Raw genomic sequence first — 15,092 nt, 5'->3', positions numbered from 1 at the left:
TTCTTGGCCCTGCAGTGGAAGCCACTGAATTCCACCTTTAAAGTGACTGAGTAACAGAAAAGAAGGATGGGTCTGTTGGTAAACAGGTCAGGACTTGCTGAGTAAAGGTATGTGGATCATTATGTTACTGCAGACTCTCTGCAGAGTGCAGACCTGCCTTGTTATCTGAACTGTGCCGCCTGCAGATGCTTGGATGTTTCACAACAAAACAGCTTCAAACTTTAAGGGTAGCAGCTACAGTGTGAATACAGTCTGTATATGCTGTGTGCCAACATGCTGACTGATTCTCCTAGATTACCCCTTTAAGTACAAGATTAAGTAACTTCAATCCAAGTCTAGCATAATCTTACACTTACGGATAGACGGACACACACCTAATGAGAGAGGCTAACATTACATAAGACGGCTGTAACCTGACGCTGCCTTCATCTGTGTGACTGAGAGTGTTTCCAGTCTCAGGTACTTACACCTGTCCGACGGTGAATGGAGACACATAGACCACTCTCACTAATGAGTCCACGCAAGAGAAACCTGCCATCTCACTTTCACTACACAGGGACCGAACTAAATCTGTAGAGATCTAATGACTGAGACAGCGCTTAACATCTTTGGCTGTGATAGATGAAGTTAGAGTTTGCTCGCACTTTCCTGGTTGTAATACTGGAGGGAAAATGAGTTTTTGTTGTATAAATAGGCAGCCACCTAATTTGGAGACATAAGAGTAGGGCTGGGTATATATATATCTAAATCATAACCCCTTTTCTGTAATTTATCAGCACTAATATCAAAAGACTTTAGCAAAAGTTCTTGTAGAAATGTACATCTTTGGACAGCATTTAACATGTGAGAACTTTGGTTTCTGTTAGAAATAAAAAAGGCTTTTTAAATCTCTCTCCCTGTGTCTCAAGTTATTGAAAAATCGTTATCAGATCTTAGGTGTTATATCAGCACTGACATCAAACAATACAGGCCTGTGCTGGCAGATGACATTTGTGCCTCCACTTTAAGCCCAAACCTCAAGTTCAAACCTTAAGGAGATCCAAATTGTCATTTATGGCATGCTGGAAAAGTTTCAAGAGCATCATGCTATCATATGACTCAAAATTTCAATTTATGTCAGTATTAATCATGTTGTGGTAAACAGAATAATGGTGCCTTAAAAACAGGGCGAGGCAGGTTATGTCAGCCCTGAGGCTGTTGAATGAAGTCATATCAAATGGAGCACATTTCAGCATTTTATTACTAAAACCGAAGAAGTTGACTGGAGGTGTCACAATACTGTAATTTCTGTCTTTCACACAAGACTTTGAAAAATATTGATATTCTATTCCACTTTCGAGACTTTCGAAACACTGAGGGCAGATAATTTTAGATTTTTATGAACAGATAAATACAAGGATATAACATGACAATGAAAAACTGAATTCTTTTAGAAACATTTGTTTTTTGTTGTTCTTCTCTTTATATCAGGCCTTTAAAAATAATAACCTCAGAAATGAAGTAAAGTTGTCAGTACTAAGGGGTGTAAATCACAAGTTTTACAACAATACGATATTACGCTGATAATTTGGACAACAATACAATATTTGCTGATACCACAAAGTCAATTCAGGGGCCTGCAATCAATAGCCAATATCATATGTTCATGTAACATAATCAGTTACATTTAAGTCAACTCACAAAGAGCAACTATTTAATGACTGAACTCTTCCAGATATTTGTGACACAAGCACACCATGGGAATTTCAAAATAAAGGCATATCTTAAAGATGACATCATAGATAGATATTTTCAGTTTGCACTGATCATATTAGATTTTTTAACATCGAATTGACAGATTAATCCAGACTGATGTATGCATAGTATTGTGTGTTAAGCACAATAACATCTAACTTAATTTATTTCTGACCATAATCAAAGAAGGCAAGCTATGTGGGCAGTGTAGAAAATGAGTAATGAAAGCATTTAAATATTCAGAATCAATATTTCTAATACTAGTGTATTAACATTTAAAAACAAAAGACAACTCCTTTTGAGAGAGTCATGGTGGCCACAGACATAGTAGTGCCATTCAAAATATCTCAACTTCCCTGTTTCTGCCTCACTCACTCATTCAGACAGAGTTGTAGATTAATTTCTCCACAAGGCGTGGAGACAAAATTAGATCATAGCAGGACTCACCCCGACTATCCTTGACCTAAATGCCTGAATGTTAAGCAGCATTTATGGTACACCTGCAGCCAGATACCAGAGTTCAACCGAGACCACGTCCTGGTCTAAGAGATGACTCATCAGCAACACAGGAAGGGAGTGGCCCCTTAAAGGTGTGTGTTAAGTAATAGTCACCAAAAAAACAAGCACCTAAATGTGTAGCTGCTCGTAAAACGAACTGTAGATGACCGACCGTACTGTTTATAAACAACATTGGAAACTTCTTCCGGATACGCCAAATTGCAAATCCCTCAGTGGGACATATTTGAGCTTACTGGATTTCCTGCAACATCAGTTTAAATGCTTTCCTAAAGTGCACTACAGTAAAGTGAGCGCGTATGTTCAAGCAAAGCGCTGACCATAAAGGAAACTTCACTGTCAAGGAAGGAGAAACAACTTTCCACAGACATGAGGGCAGATATAGCTATGACTCAAGCCAGGGAATCGTGCCTTTCATAACATTTTCCTTAGACTTAAGCTCTATAAAAGGCCAAAACTGGAGCTTAATCACGTTGTCACAAGTGGAAGAATCAGAGCCTAGAGCAGCTGTTTTAGCTAGAATTTAAGAAAATGTGTTAATGTGCATAAGATGGGACCTTTATAGTGAAAAGATAAGTCTGATAATACTCTTAACAAATTACATAAAAACACCTTTTTCTGAGTAGGACATATAGTATATGCAATATGCAGGTATTAGGAGTATTCTTTAGACGTGTATGCAGCTCATGCGTCTCAATTTGTGTTTTTACTGCAATTTGTGACACGTCCTGTTGCCTGTTTACCTTAGGCTCTGTACATGTAAACAACCCAACAAGCCAACAGTTTGCAAGGCTGGGAAGAGTCTGAGTTTTGAAGAGTCAGTTGCAGAAAATAAGCAATTTGTAGAAGTCTCTTCAGGTTTTGGGAAATTGTGATGAGCACTTTTCACATTTTTTGGACAGTTTGTACACCACATGATTAATCGAAAAAATAATTGGCAAATTAATCGATAATGAAAATAATCATTATTGCAGCCCTATCCAAAGTAGTTTGGATTTACATAAAGAATATCCTTCCAGACATCAAGAGCCCCTACTCTATAGAAATATGCATTTAGACGTGGCTTTTTTTCTGCTTTATAGGTCCTGCTGGTCTTCCTCCAGTATGTGCAACCCTGCAAACTGTACTCATAGACCTACTTTTCTGGACATGTGGCAGAAATCTTCTGCATTGAGCACTACCAGCATGCAGGGCCAGAGAAGTAGGTTAGGCCTGTGTCAGGGTTTTTGCCTGGGAGCGAGACGTTCAGACATAAAGACGGCAGGCTCCAGCTCAGTGTGCGTGTTGCCTTTTCTGTCTATTTTGCATTGGACAAAACAAAACAACGCAAATCATCTCTTCTTTGTCGCAGAGGCAGAAGTAGGCCGAAGCAATGGCGGTGAGCTCTGACCTTCCTAGCAGTCCTCCTGCGGTGGGCTAAAGGTTCCAACAAATCAAGTTCAAGCCGCTGATCTTAATGCGATCACCGGGGTTTCAATCAGACGGCCGGGAGATGCTAGCGTGGCTAAAGCTAGCAAGCAGAACCGGTGGGTGTTGTGCAAAATTCGGAGTCCCCAGCAAGTTTAGTCTCCCTCAGCCCACAAACCGTTACTTACAAGTTAAGACTCGATTAATTATGAGACCGAGCAAACATTTTGACAGCTTGAGTTTTACCCAGAGTGAGCAGGTTTCCCTAGATTACACTAACTTGTTCTAGACGGTCGCTTCATTGATGAGGAACCAGTATGCGGGGATACAAAATATGTCACAACACCAGCGGCGACAATGAGAGCTATCTTAAGATAATCTACGCCAACTTCTCATAGATATTTCTGTTTGACAACGCTGCAAATATTTATGAGAAGTTAAACGTATACACAGCATTAATTAACCGGACTGGTGTCTGTTATTTTCCCCTCCCTGTTGTTTGAGTAGCAGCTGCAGGCTCTTGAGGGGAACCCCAGACTTGGGCAAGATGTCGCGAGAGTTATGGTTTACGCCTAAACCATGATTTCTCTTACCCTAATCAAGTGATTCCTGCCTCTATTCGTAAGAAAACCTTAATCACAGTGTTGTCACATAATTACATGTAATTAGTTTGTACAGTGTGCTCATTAAATAAACAAGGCGTACAAATCTCGCGAGAATTCTACAAAACTAGGATTACCGTCTAGCATGGAGCCGTATCGGCATTTCCTGGATCTTTTTTTTCCTCTCTTACACACCCCTCCCTCTATTAGCTAATGTCAGGAAAAAACTGAACTTCCTACATTTCAGCGTCTCACCAAAGAGAGAAGAAGTCTGAAATTAACAGAAGATTGAACACATTTAAAGATCTGTGTTAGTTAACGGTCAAGCGTCAGATTTTGCGGCTAACAGTCTAGCTAGCAGCCTCGGCTAGCCGGGTGTGTTAGCATCACACCGATTTCAATAAATAATTTCTGAATGATTCGATGCCGCGGCGACACACTGTTCGTCTCTTTGGCTTCATTTAACGCTTAAGCTGAACCGTTAAATGTGCTACAAATCACACATCGCAACAACTGCATGCCGCTTACCTGCTAAACTGGTCAAGCAGTGATTTGGTGTTTTATATCGCCGTGGGAGTGTGCAGGTTTTGCAGGACAGACTCACTGGGCTTCGTCTTTTTCTTCCTGTATGTGGTGAATTTACCCAGCTGTCACCGCGCCGCGTTTCCGCCCTTGTTCGCGCAACTAATTCCTTTCCCATATAAGGAGTGTGAGAGGCAGAGGGCAGCAATATAAGGGAAAAAAGACGAAACAACTGATTTCCTTCCTCTTGTGATATATCTGAAGGCACCACAGTAAACATATGTCACCATGACATTAATGTTCCTTTATTAATGAATACTCGGCTTAATGCCTCTGAGAGAAAAGTCAAACACTGTGCATCCATCTGCAGGCATGTGCAGTTTGCATAAAAACAGTAGGAGCATCTCAGTGTTGCATGTTTCTGGTGCTCAGCCGGGTTCCAACATGTTTGCTGGGCTGTCCTGGCCTGTAGTGTGAGGATACTGGAGTTAAACTCACTGTATCTTTATTCATTGAACATAATGTTCAAAGTATGTACATAACAGGCTGATGGAAAAAGTCATTATAAAAATACACAAAATAATGAGTTAAATAATGACTTACTGGCACAGATCAATGAATTAGTATCTAAGTCATTATTCTGAAAAAGTTTATCATTATTTTAGGACACTAACTCATTATTTTGCAATAGTAACTCATTATCTTATAGTAAGTAAGTAAGTTGTTATTTGAGATACCTTGTCATTGTTTTGGGACAGTAACTCATTATTTTGAGAAAGTGCCATTATTTTGAGATACTATGTCATTATTATTAGATATTAAGTCAATAGTTTGAGATACCATTTCATTATTTTGTGAAAGTTCTTTGTGATTTTGAGATACTATGTCATTATTTTAACAAAGATTTTCATTATTTTCAGATACCAAGTCGTTGTTTTGAGGTACTTTGTCATTATTTGGAGATACTATGTCATTCTTTGAGATACTAAGTTATTATTTTGAGAATGTTTCTCATTATGTTGAGATACTGTACATGTTTGTAGATTTGTTTTTGTGTGTTTGTATTTTGTAGATACTACACTGTAACAAGAATGTTGTAAAATTTACAACAACTTATTGGCAGCAAAGAGCTGGTAAGTTGCAGAAAATACATTTCACAGAATGATTACTATAAATCTAATCACAGTACCACAGTACTGTAATTGTTGTTACAGCAATAATCAGCATACTGTTTTTTTTTTAACACAACATTAATTCAATTACTGTAAAAGGCACCACTGTATTAATTTTAATACTATAAATGAATTACTGTAGAATAATTACATACTGTAGAATGAATGCACTTATTTAACGTATTTCACTTTTTACACATAACTTTTAAATACTTACACATTTTAAAAAACATTTTAATGTGTTGTAGTTTGTCCGTTTCACATCAATCAGAGCAAAAGATGTTGTGTGTCACAAACTGTTGTAAAAACCTGAGACACATTGAGGATTTGCTGTTTGTATATCCAGAAAATGCTCCAAAACCAGAATAAAACCAGCATATCTCACATTTCTTAATCAGAATATGCTCCATTCAGAAGAAAGCCCAATTCAGAATATCCAAAGAGAATATGCTGTTTACATGAGCTTTATCAAATTCAGAATATTGCCATATTCTGAATATTAGTGGAAAACTAGTGTGCATGTAAACGTAGCCACTGATACACATCATTTAAGGCAGTGGTCTTCAACAGGAAGTCTGTGGCCACTAGGGCATCTTCAGTTACTGCAGGGAGCCTATAAATTTTTGTTTGATTTTTTTCCCCCGAAAGTTTAATGTTATCTGAAATTATGTTAGAAAATACACATCATCATTTTTATGAATTGATAGAAATGGGATATCTAAGGCTGCTCTTCCATATTTCAAATGTTAGAGGACCTTATAAAGGCTTTGGTGAAGTCCCATGACATTTAAATTTTAGTGTCACACCACATGCTCCTCTCATTTGACGTGTGCAAGCTGGGACAAAGTGCAAAGTCAGGACAAAATGGGGAAAGAAAACTCCAGTTTCTGCCTCAGGCTTTAATCAAAGTTTTTACTCAGAACAGAGCGAGAAACAAGCACACATCTCTCAAAAAAAAATTCAAGAACAAACTGAAACATTTTATTATAATTTACAGATTATCCAGTTGCATCAGGTCTGCTCACACAGGAGAAAGAGAAGGGCTGTAAATCCTTCACTTAAAATCTCATCTAAAACGTTTTAAATTAAACTCCCTTCATTTTACAGTTGCTCCCCATTTTCTCTGTCCGCCTTCACAGTGGACTCCATCAGAGTCGAGGTCAATTCACTTCTATAAATCCCAAAAGTGACTGGTAAATGTTGTAAATGTAACAGAAAAAAAGGCTGAATTTTGCAGAATTATCCATAAAAAGTTTTTTCTTTTTCACTGCTAATTTTGGGAAAAAAAAAAAAAAACACAGATCAATAAGAGTGAACATCAAATCGTTGCAATTACTCCAAAAGCCATATTATGTGCTAAAAAACACAAGAGGAATTATAATTAGTATTTAAAAGATGGCATTTTACAGAGTTGGCACTTGGGTGCACTTGATTTTAAAGGAACACTTCACCCCAAAATAAATATTATTCCTCTGGCCTGTAGTGCTATTTATCAATCTAGATTGTTTTGGTGAGACTTGTCAAGTTTTGGAGATATCAGCTGTGGAGTTGTCTCCCTTCTCTCAAGTAAAATGGAACTAGATAGGCTCAGGTACTCAACTTAGTCCAGAGGCCTTGTTGTGAGCAGTTTCATATTGGAATTATTTTCTTCCTATGGTAAAAAGAAAATAAAAACTCACACCAAAACAAACTAGATGGATAAATTTCACTACAGACCAGAGGAAAAATATGTATTTTTTTCATGCCGGGGTGAAATGTCCCTTTAAATTGCCTCACATTAGTTGGCAAAAGATGGCCAGATAAATTCAGCAAGTCTCCTCTGGGTGCTTTGAGACCAAACTAGTGCAGCAGCAGAACTGACATGAGCATGAGATGACTTCACCGTGAGAAACAGACATTTTTCTCAATTTAAAAAAAAAAACGATTGCTTATTTCACACAGAGTACACGCTGAAGTGTCTCAATGGTGTACCCTTTTAACATTCAACAACCAAAGAAAAGGTGACTTACAGGCCACTTTCACATGCAAATGCACTGATTTGCTGCAGGGAAGAGTCATTTGGTTAAAGTTCTCCCTCAGAAACACCCGTCACCACTGCTGATACGCCGAAGAAGCAGATGAAGCTTCTGCTGTTTTTCTTTGAGCCTTCCTCTGCGTCCTGTACCTTTTGCATTTATGGCAAAACATCCCTCAGATTAAACAAGTTTTCTGTAAATAGAATAAGAACAGACTATTATCCTGTTTGTGGGAAGAAATCATTTGTTTTCAGGATTTAACAGTTTCACCTCACACAACTCACTTTCATATCTAATGGAAGTTAAGTGATGCCTGTTTTGAAGTCTAATGTTTTTCTTGATCATGTCACTCAGTTTTCCCTTTTGTTTTTGTGGTACTTTTGCCAAGTGGTAAGTAAGACAAGTTTGGAGCCAAACAAATTATATAACTGGTCGCTGAAACTGCACAGAAGAAGCAGTATAATTACCTCACAGGATTAAAAAGTCACACTTTGTCAAACATTAAGCTGACACCATTGTTTTCATTCAAGCCTACAGATATGTAACAATTACTGAGGTGCTTCTGGACTTTAGCTTCATGTAAATATATCCTTTCCTTTTATCTCTAAAGTCAAGGAAATCAAGTATTTTTTTGAATGCAGGTCCGGTGTTTATGGCTGAACTTTCCATCTTTAAAGGCAGAGTTCAGATTATTTGAACTAGGGTTGTATGAAGTTCTTAGTTTAAGTGTATGCTATATTTAGAATATTATCACCCCTTTACCTTGCCATCAGACTGGCTTTTCTGATGGGTAACCACCATTATATAAGCCAAATATCACTCTCGCCTAATTAACCAAACTCCATTGACAAAAACAATCATTTTACCTTGCAGAGCACAAGAGCTGTTGGTCTACCGCTGCCTCAATCTGTTAGTTAGATTTTGTTATTGAGTGACTTTAGTGAATCCAAGCTAACCTTTTAAAACACCAAAGTCACACAGTAACACAAACAAACTAACAGGTTGAGGCAGCGGTAGACCAACAACTCCCATGTTCTGCGAGGGAAAACTACTATTTTTGTCAATGGAGTTTGGTTGGGTTGGAGAGAACAATATTTGGCTCATGTAAAGTCAGTTTCCCAGCTTTCAGATGGCTAAGTATGATCATGAAAATGTTCTAAATTTAGCATACACTTACACTGCTCAGCTTCCTACACCAGTAGTCCTGCTGCTTCTCCAAACTGGTGGCATGTTGACCACCATCTACTGGAGTTAATACACTGATTAGGAATAAATACCTCATACAACCCCAGTCTGAATAGTCAAAACTACCCTGTTAACTGTCAAGAGACCTCCCTTTTCAACCAACAAGAGACAAAATGAGACTGAAGCTGATTGACATGAAGTCAAAGTGCATCGACATCTAATCACAGCCTAATAGGTGTTTGTAAAAAATAACAGAAACAAAACAAAAAAACTCAGTGGTTTTCATGGTTCAAGCAATCATTACATTAATGAACATTGAGGTGAGGAAGCAGTGTCCAGTCGTTCCCATTTGTTGTGTTGTGAACCCCTCATTATCGTCTCCGATGAGACTAAACTCATTAATGTTGTGTATTCCAGTGTGTTACAGCAATTTAATCCACAGGGAAGCCTTCAGACTAAAAGATAAAAGCAAGGCGTTTTTTTTTTTTTCCAAAGATCTCTGCCTCTGACCGCCATATTAACCGACAACAATGCGACTCTTCCGTGGGTTAATAATAACAGACGTAAAAACATACAAACTGCTCTGAAGAAACATCTTTTGGCTCAGCAGCCAGAAAAAAATCCACACATACACCCAACATACAAACATGCAGGCAATCATTCCGGTATCAGATTGTACCAGAAATACAATCTGCCACTCTTCATGCACATTTTTTTTGTATGTTTTTTGTTTTTTGGGAGAAGGGTCCATTGCTGTTGGTAGCTCTGTTTTGGTTGCGTTGAATCATCAGAGCAGAATTAACCATTGGTTTTCAACATGGCAGTGTTTGGTAGCATCAGTTTGACCTGGAACAGTGTGAATATGACGTCTTTGTGTGCGTACATGCGTGTCTACAAGAGGCAAGGTGTGAGCGTGTCAAGTGGCTGGTTTTCGTGTCATTGAAGCTTGGTTGTTTTTTTTTGTTTTTGTTTTTTGTTTCTTTAAATCCAGAAAGTCAAGTGTCACTCAGGCTACGTTCTCTCAGTCTCTAACCAACATCTGCCATCAGTCAGAGGGGTAACAGTACATTCTTCAGGTCTCTGTGTTAAATTATAAGGGTGTATGTTACATTTTTATACCATTTACCCCTAGTTCTCAGCAAAATTATAGTTTTTTTTCCTCCATAATGGCTCAGCGTGGGAGCAGGGAAATTTCAGTTCAGTGGTGTTTTTTTCTGTGACAGTGGGACAACATGTTTCCAGCATGTTTTTCCTCTTGTCCTCATCCTTAATCCAGTTTTGTCTTCATGGATAAGAGGTGTGAGGTTTTTGTGTAGAAAGAACAACAGAAGAGAAACAGGAAGAGTGAGGAACAGAGGGGGTGTGACAGCTGGAGGAGGAGGAGGTGCGTATGTGTGTGAGGGCAGCGGCGAGCTCCCCCCTCCTCCCTTGCTATAGCAGCTCTTCTCTTTGCTTTTTGCCCCTGACCGGCCCCTGGCCGTTCCTCAGGGAGCCGTTCTGGGGCCGCAGGAGATGCCCGCGCTCCTGCTCCGTCCATGGTACCCCGCCCTGCCCGTCATCGCTGTCCAGGTCAGAGTCCGAGTGCATGAGGGCAGAGGAGGTGGGAGCGGGGACGGGCTTCAGGCGGGCTGGTGGGCGAGAAAGAGACAGTATAATGTCAAAATGATGCTGTCAAACTTGTACTAAGCATATATTTTATTCAGCCCATTATTTAAAAAAGAGTGTCTAACCTGCTCTAGGTGGCTGTAGCTCCAGACTGTCCTGCTCATCAGCTTCTAGTATTTTATATCTACTTTTGCTTCTGCGCACTTTACTCTTACGCCTGTCAGGAAATAAAAACACATCACATATCATCAGTTGGTGTTCACATAGTTAAACAAGAACATACTTTAATTGAAATTATGTCTATACTGTATGTGTCAAAGTATTGCACTCACCTGTTACAGCAACACACCATCCCCCAGACAACTGTTGCTATAGCAACCACAATCATAAAGGATGCAATGGTCACATACAGTACACTCCACTCTGAAAATTAAATATTTAGTGAGACAAAAAAGCAAAGCATGTCATTATATGTTGCCACATCTGACGCCTTAAATGACCGACAAAATATTTAATTATGATTCATCTCAGCTTACCACAGTTGCTTTCTGCATCTCCCAGCTGAGCTCTGATGAAATTCTCCATCCAGAACGGGTGGCAGACGCAGCGGCGTGTGAACGAGTCGCACTCCCCGTGACTCGAGCAGTTCAGCTGGCAGACTGAGGAAGAAGAGAGGCAGAGAGTGCAGCAGATGAAATGGTGTCTTATCTTATTGAACACAGACTGAGAGAACTAAGGAGCCACAACAGACCATAAGCAAATTATAGAAAATAAACCTACAATAGGTGCATTAAAAGAAGATAACAGTGTACAGCAGGCTAGGGTGGTGGCTAGGGTCGAGTCATTATAGCATGTATGACATTGTCTTACCTACAATTTTGTGAGGCTAATAAGCAGTTAGCCTACTCTGACAAGTCTTGCTGGGTTTAAATACCAATAGAATAATTAATAAATAGGAAATAAACGTCTTTCTTCCATAGATTCTTGCTGCAGGACTCAATGACACTTAGCTGACACTGACACACAGAGCTGCAATGATTGATGATGATGAGTCAGTTAATAAAATACTCAGTCAAAAGAGAATTAGTTGCCAACTATTTTGTTGATTAATTGTCATTTTTCAAACAAAATGAAAAGAGTTTGCTTGTTCCAGCCTCTAAAAATGTGAGGATTTGCTGCTTTTCTTTGTCATTTGTGACAGCAAATGAAGAGTTTTGGGTTTTGGACATCACGTCACGTTGGGCTTTGCGAAATTGTTTAAGCTTTTTTCTTTCTTTTTTTTTGATATTTCATATAAAAACATCAGTGGGTTGAGATCGCGTGCGAGTAGGGTGACCAGATTTCCTGGAAAATTCAGGACAATCACAAATGACAAGCAGTTGTCCCAAATCTCGAAACCCGTCTAGTGTGTACTGAAAATTAGACAAGTTCAAACAGGCTGCCTGTGTGCTGTGAGATGAAGGTGAAAACACTGAGAAGACCTGACTCGGTGACACGTATGGTGTATTTTGGAGCACCGCTTAATTGTCTTGAATAATTAATAACATACTGGAAACATGGACAACAAGCTGTTGCTGTAATGACTAATGAGAGAACCATTTCATAGTTTTTCTGAATCCATGAAAATATTCTGATCAAATCACTAATGTTGGCTATAATTCCTGTTTTTAGTTAAAATATGTCCGAGTATTACTGACGTGTTTTCCTTTGCCCTTTGAACTGATTATAAATCATAATTGTTGTAACACATTGTTGATGTCATGTGACCTGTTTTAAAGCAGAAGGCAGAGTGCAGTTCAATAGAAAGAGGAGTGTCTGTTATTTTAGATGGTTTAGAAAATAATACTTTTGGAATTTCTAAACACACTGGAATACTGTAATAACTTGATACTGCCCAAATCTGGTGCACAGGTTTCACAACAGAGGCAAGAAAACAAATGGAGACGTTAAGATATAACTTGCAGTGACAGCTCAAAAATCTTAAAGAGTTGACCTGTGAATCCCATCTTTCATTATTGGACCATTATCTAAGGCAACAGAGGCCAAGAGGTCAAAGAAAAATCAGACCCCATGACCTGCCTGAGGTGTCTGGCAAAAGTGAGCCTCAAGTAAAAAGAAAAAGCACACAAAGAAATTCTGAAAAGAAAAAGAACAAGAAACTGACTGACTATTATATGATTTTAAATGCAACTATCTTATAATTCATGTCCAGCAAAGTGCCACTTAATTCTGCTGAAAAAGTACATTTTCCTTCTCTTTTCTTCTTTTCCTTAGTTGTGTGTGTCTTTTGCAAACTATATTTATGTGGTACTCACTGACTGTATCCACCCGTCGGGCCTTGTAGATGAGGAAGTCATTCTTCTGTTTGCGCAGTTTGTTGCGTAAGCCGAGTGCAACGCTGCGGCCAGACAGAGGAGGGCGCCCTGGACCGCCCGACACCAGGAAGACCAAACGAGTACTGAGGAAGAAGGACAAAGGGAAAAATACTTACTTATACAGTAATTTACAACCTTAATAGAGGACAGAAATCTGGAATTTTTCTCCAATAACTTGATGTTATTTTCTACTTAAATCCCTGAGTTTCACTATATTCTTGAAGGAGTTGCCTCTTTATTTAAATTCATTTAAAGTGATATATTTTCATTTCTGTGTGAATATATGTTGGTTGTTTCATTTCACTGGTCCCAAGATAGAAGATGAAATTGATTTAGTTCCCATCTTTTTTATTTCATGCACTTTGGACGACTCACCTGTGCTCATTAAAAGCAGTGATCTCTCGCACAGTGATGTCACTGTCGAGGACGCCCAGTAGAACTCCGACCTGTCGCAGCAGCATGTCGCGCTGGCGGTGGGAGATCTGGGATACAGAGACCTCCAGCACCAACTCCACAAGGTCATGCTCCCAAATGTCTGATAAACAGAGGGAACAAAAAGGCGAGAAAGGAGATTATAGACACAGAGGAGACGTGGACGAGGAGGAGGGAGGGTAGAGAGCAGTGTGGTTTGGGGGGGGGGGGGGGGGGGTAACGAGGGGAGGGAGAAATGGCCATGAGAAAAACAGGCTGATTGCAGGCAGGATTCATCTGACACTCTGAAATCTGGGAGAGAGGCCAAAGCACCAAGTGACAGATTAGTCTGTGTCTGTTCACCGTATGCTGCACGCTGACCTGCTCAACCTTGTGCTGTTGGTTTGTTGAGTCTCTCGCTGTGTGGAAACCATTTGAATTCACAAACTACTTCGAAGGCAAAAATAACCTTCAGTACATCCTGAGAGATATCATGCGATTAAATACTGTGATTTAATTTTTGATGTACCCACTTATCCTGAAAATAGCCTTGACAAAACAACACTAGCTGCTGTTACATGGACAAACTTCTTCAACCAAATTAAAATCATTCCAATTACAGATTCCAACTTTAACTGTTTACATCAGAGGCCTCAAACCAGCTTCTGCTCAGCTTTGCTCAGTTTTCACCCACCCATCAAAGATGAAAGTCTGTATCAGCTACAGACCAGTTTTCTTTACTACCACATTTCTGTTCCTCCAGGAAACTCGTCTACATCACTTAATGTTACCTCCACACAGACTGACTTTTGCAGGAAGAATATAACGACAGAGAAATGATCAGCTCAAGCGTTGTGGCTATTAGGAGCAATTACCCTGAACGTATTATCAAAGGTTTATACCAGTCATCTCAACCCAACTGAAAAATCCTTCAGATCAGGCCAGTCTCTCCCAGATGACATGTCCGGCAAGCGAGAGAGCAAACTATTTTTTCACCAGATTGAAAATGTTTTTGAATGCTAAACATCAGCAAATCTGTGTGTCTATACTGTAAGTTTGTGTGTGCATGTGTTTGTGTCTGTTCACTTTACCTGGTTTGACCTCCACGGTTCCCCTGCTGATGCTGGTCTGTCCTTTACTGTCAGTTACAGTCAGGGTGAAGCTGTACTTCCCTTCCACCAAGTTTCCCAGAAACAGCACTGCCTGGTGGTCAGAGTTGTTCAGGACATCCTATTGAAACAAACAAAAAAAAAAAATCTGATGTGTTAAAATGCTTATAATTTTTGGAGTCATTTTCTTGCTTTAGGGTTACAAAGTGGATTCTTCTTTAGTTTTATATTCTGTCAACCATTAACAATGTCCAGTCTCACCCCAGCTGCAGGGCTGCTGTCGTCTCGGGTCCAAAGGTAACTGACTCCGCCTTTGTCGTCAGTGGAGTGAGATCCATCCAGAGTGGCCGTCCTGATAGGCAGAACGATGGGTGGACTCGACACAACATGAGCCACCGGCGGCTGGTCCAGTTCTGGTAGATAAACAGTATGACAGACA

The 15,092-nt window shown here is 39.5% G+C and overlaps 1 protein-coding gene across 2 annotated transcripts in view; it reads right to left on the bottom strand.

Annotated features, from left to right (window-relative positions):
* Positions 1–9,353: 9,353 nt before the first annotated feature.
* kiaa0319l (KIAA0319-like ortholog) overlaps positions 9,354–15,092 on the bottom strand; it is a 34,659-nt gene continuing 28,920 nt past the window's right edge. For both annotated transcript variants that reach the window (XM_084739124.1, XM_084739125.1), the window contains exons 18-25: positions 14,915–15,066; positions 14,636–14,774; positions 13,509–13,668; positions 13,074–13,216; positions 11,295–11,417; positions 11,091–11,181; positions 10,884–10,975; positions 9,354–10,781 (exon numbers count right to left, since the gene is read on the bottom strand). In XM_084739124.1, coding sequence (XP_084595250.1) covers positions 10,585–10,781; positions 10,884–10,975; positions 11,091–11,181; positions 11,295–11,417; positions 13,074–13,216; positions 13,509–13,668; positions 14,636–14,774; positions 14,915–15,066 — 1,097 coding nt within the window. In that variant the 3' untranslated portion in view covers positions 9,354–10,584. The remainder of the gene's footprint in view (positions 10,782–10,883; positions 10,976–11,090; positions 11,182–11,294; positions 11,418–13,073; positions 13,217–13,508; positions 13,669–14,635; positions 14,775–14,914; positions 15,067–15,092) is intronic.

This window comes from Lutjanus erythropterus, chromosome 16 (assembly GCF_056507025.1).
Source record: "Lutjanus erythropterus isolate fLutEry1 chromosome 16, fLutEry1.hap2, whole genome shotgun sequence".
In the NCBI taxonomy this organism is placed as follows: Eukaryota; Metazoa; Chordata; class Actinopteri; order Lutjaniformes; family Lutjanidae; genus Lutjanus; species Lutjanus erythropterus.
The sequence above is the reverse complement of the archived record's forward strand: the minus strand, read 5'-3'. Positions and strand labels throughout refer to the sequence as shown.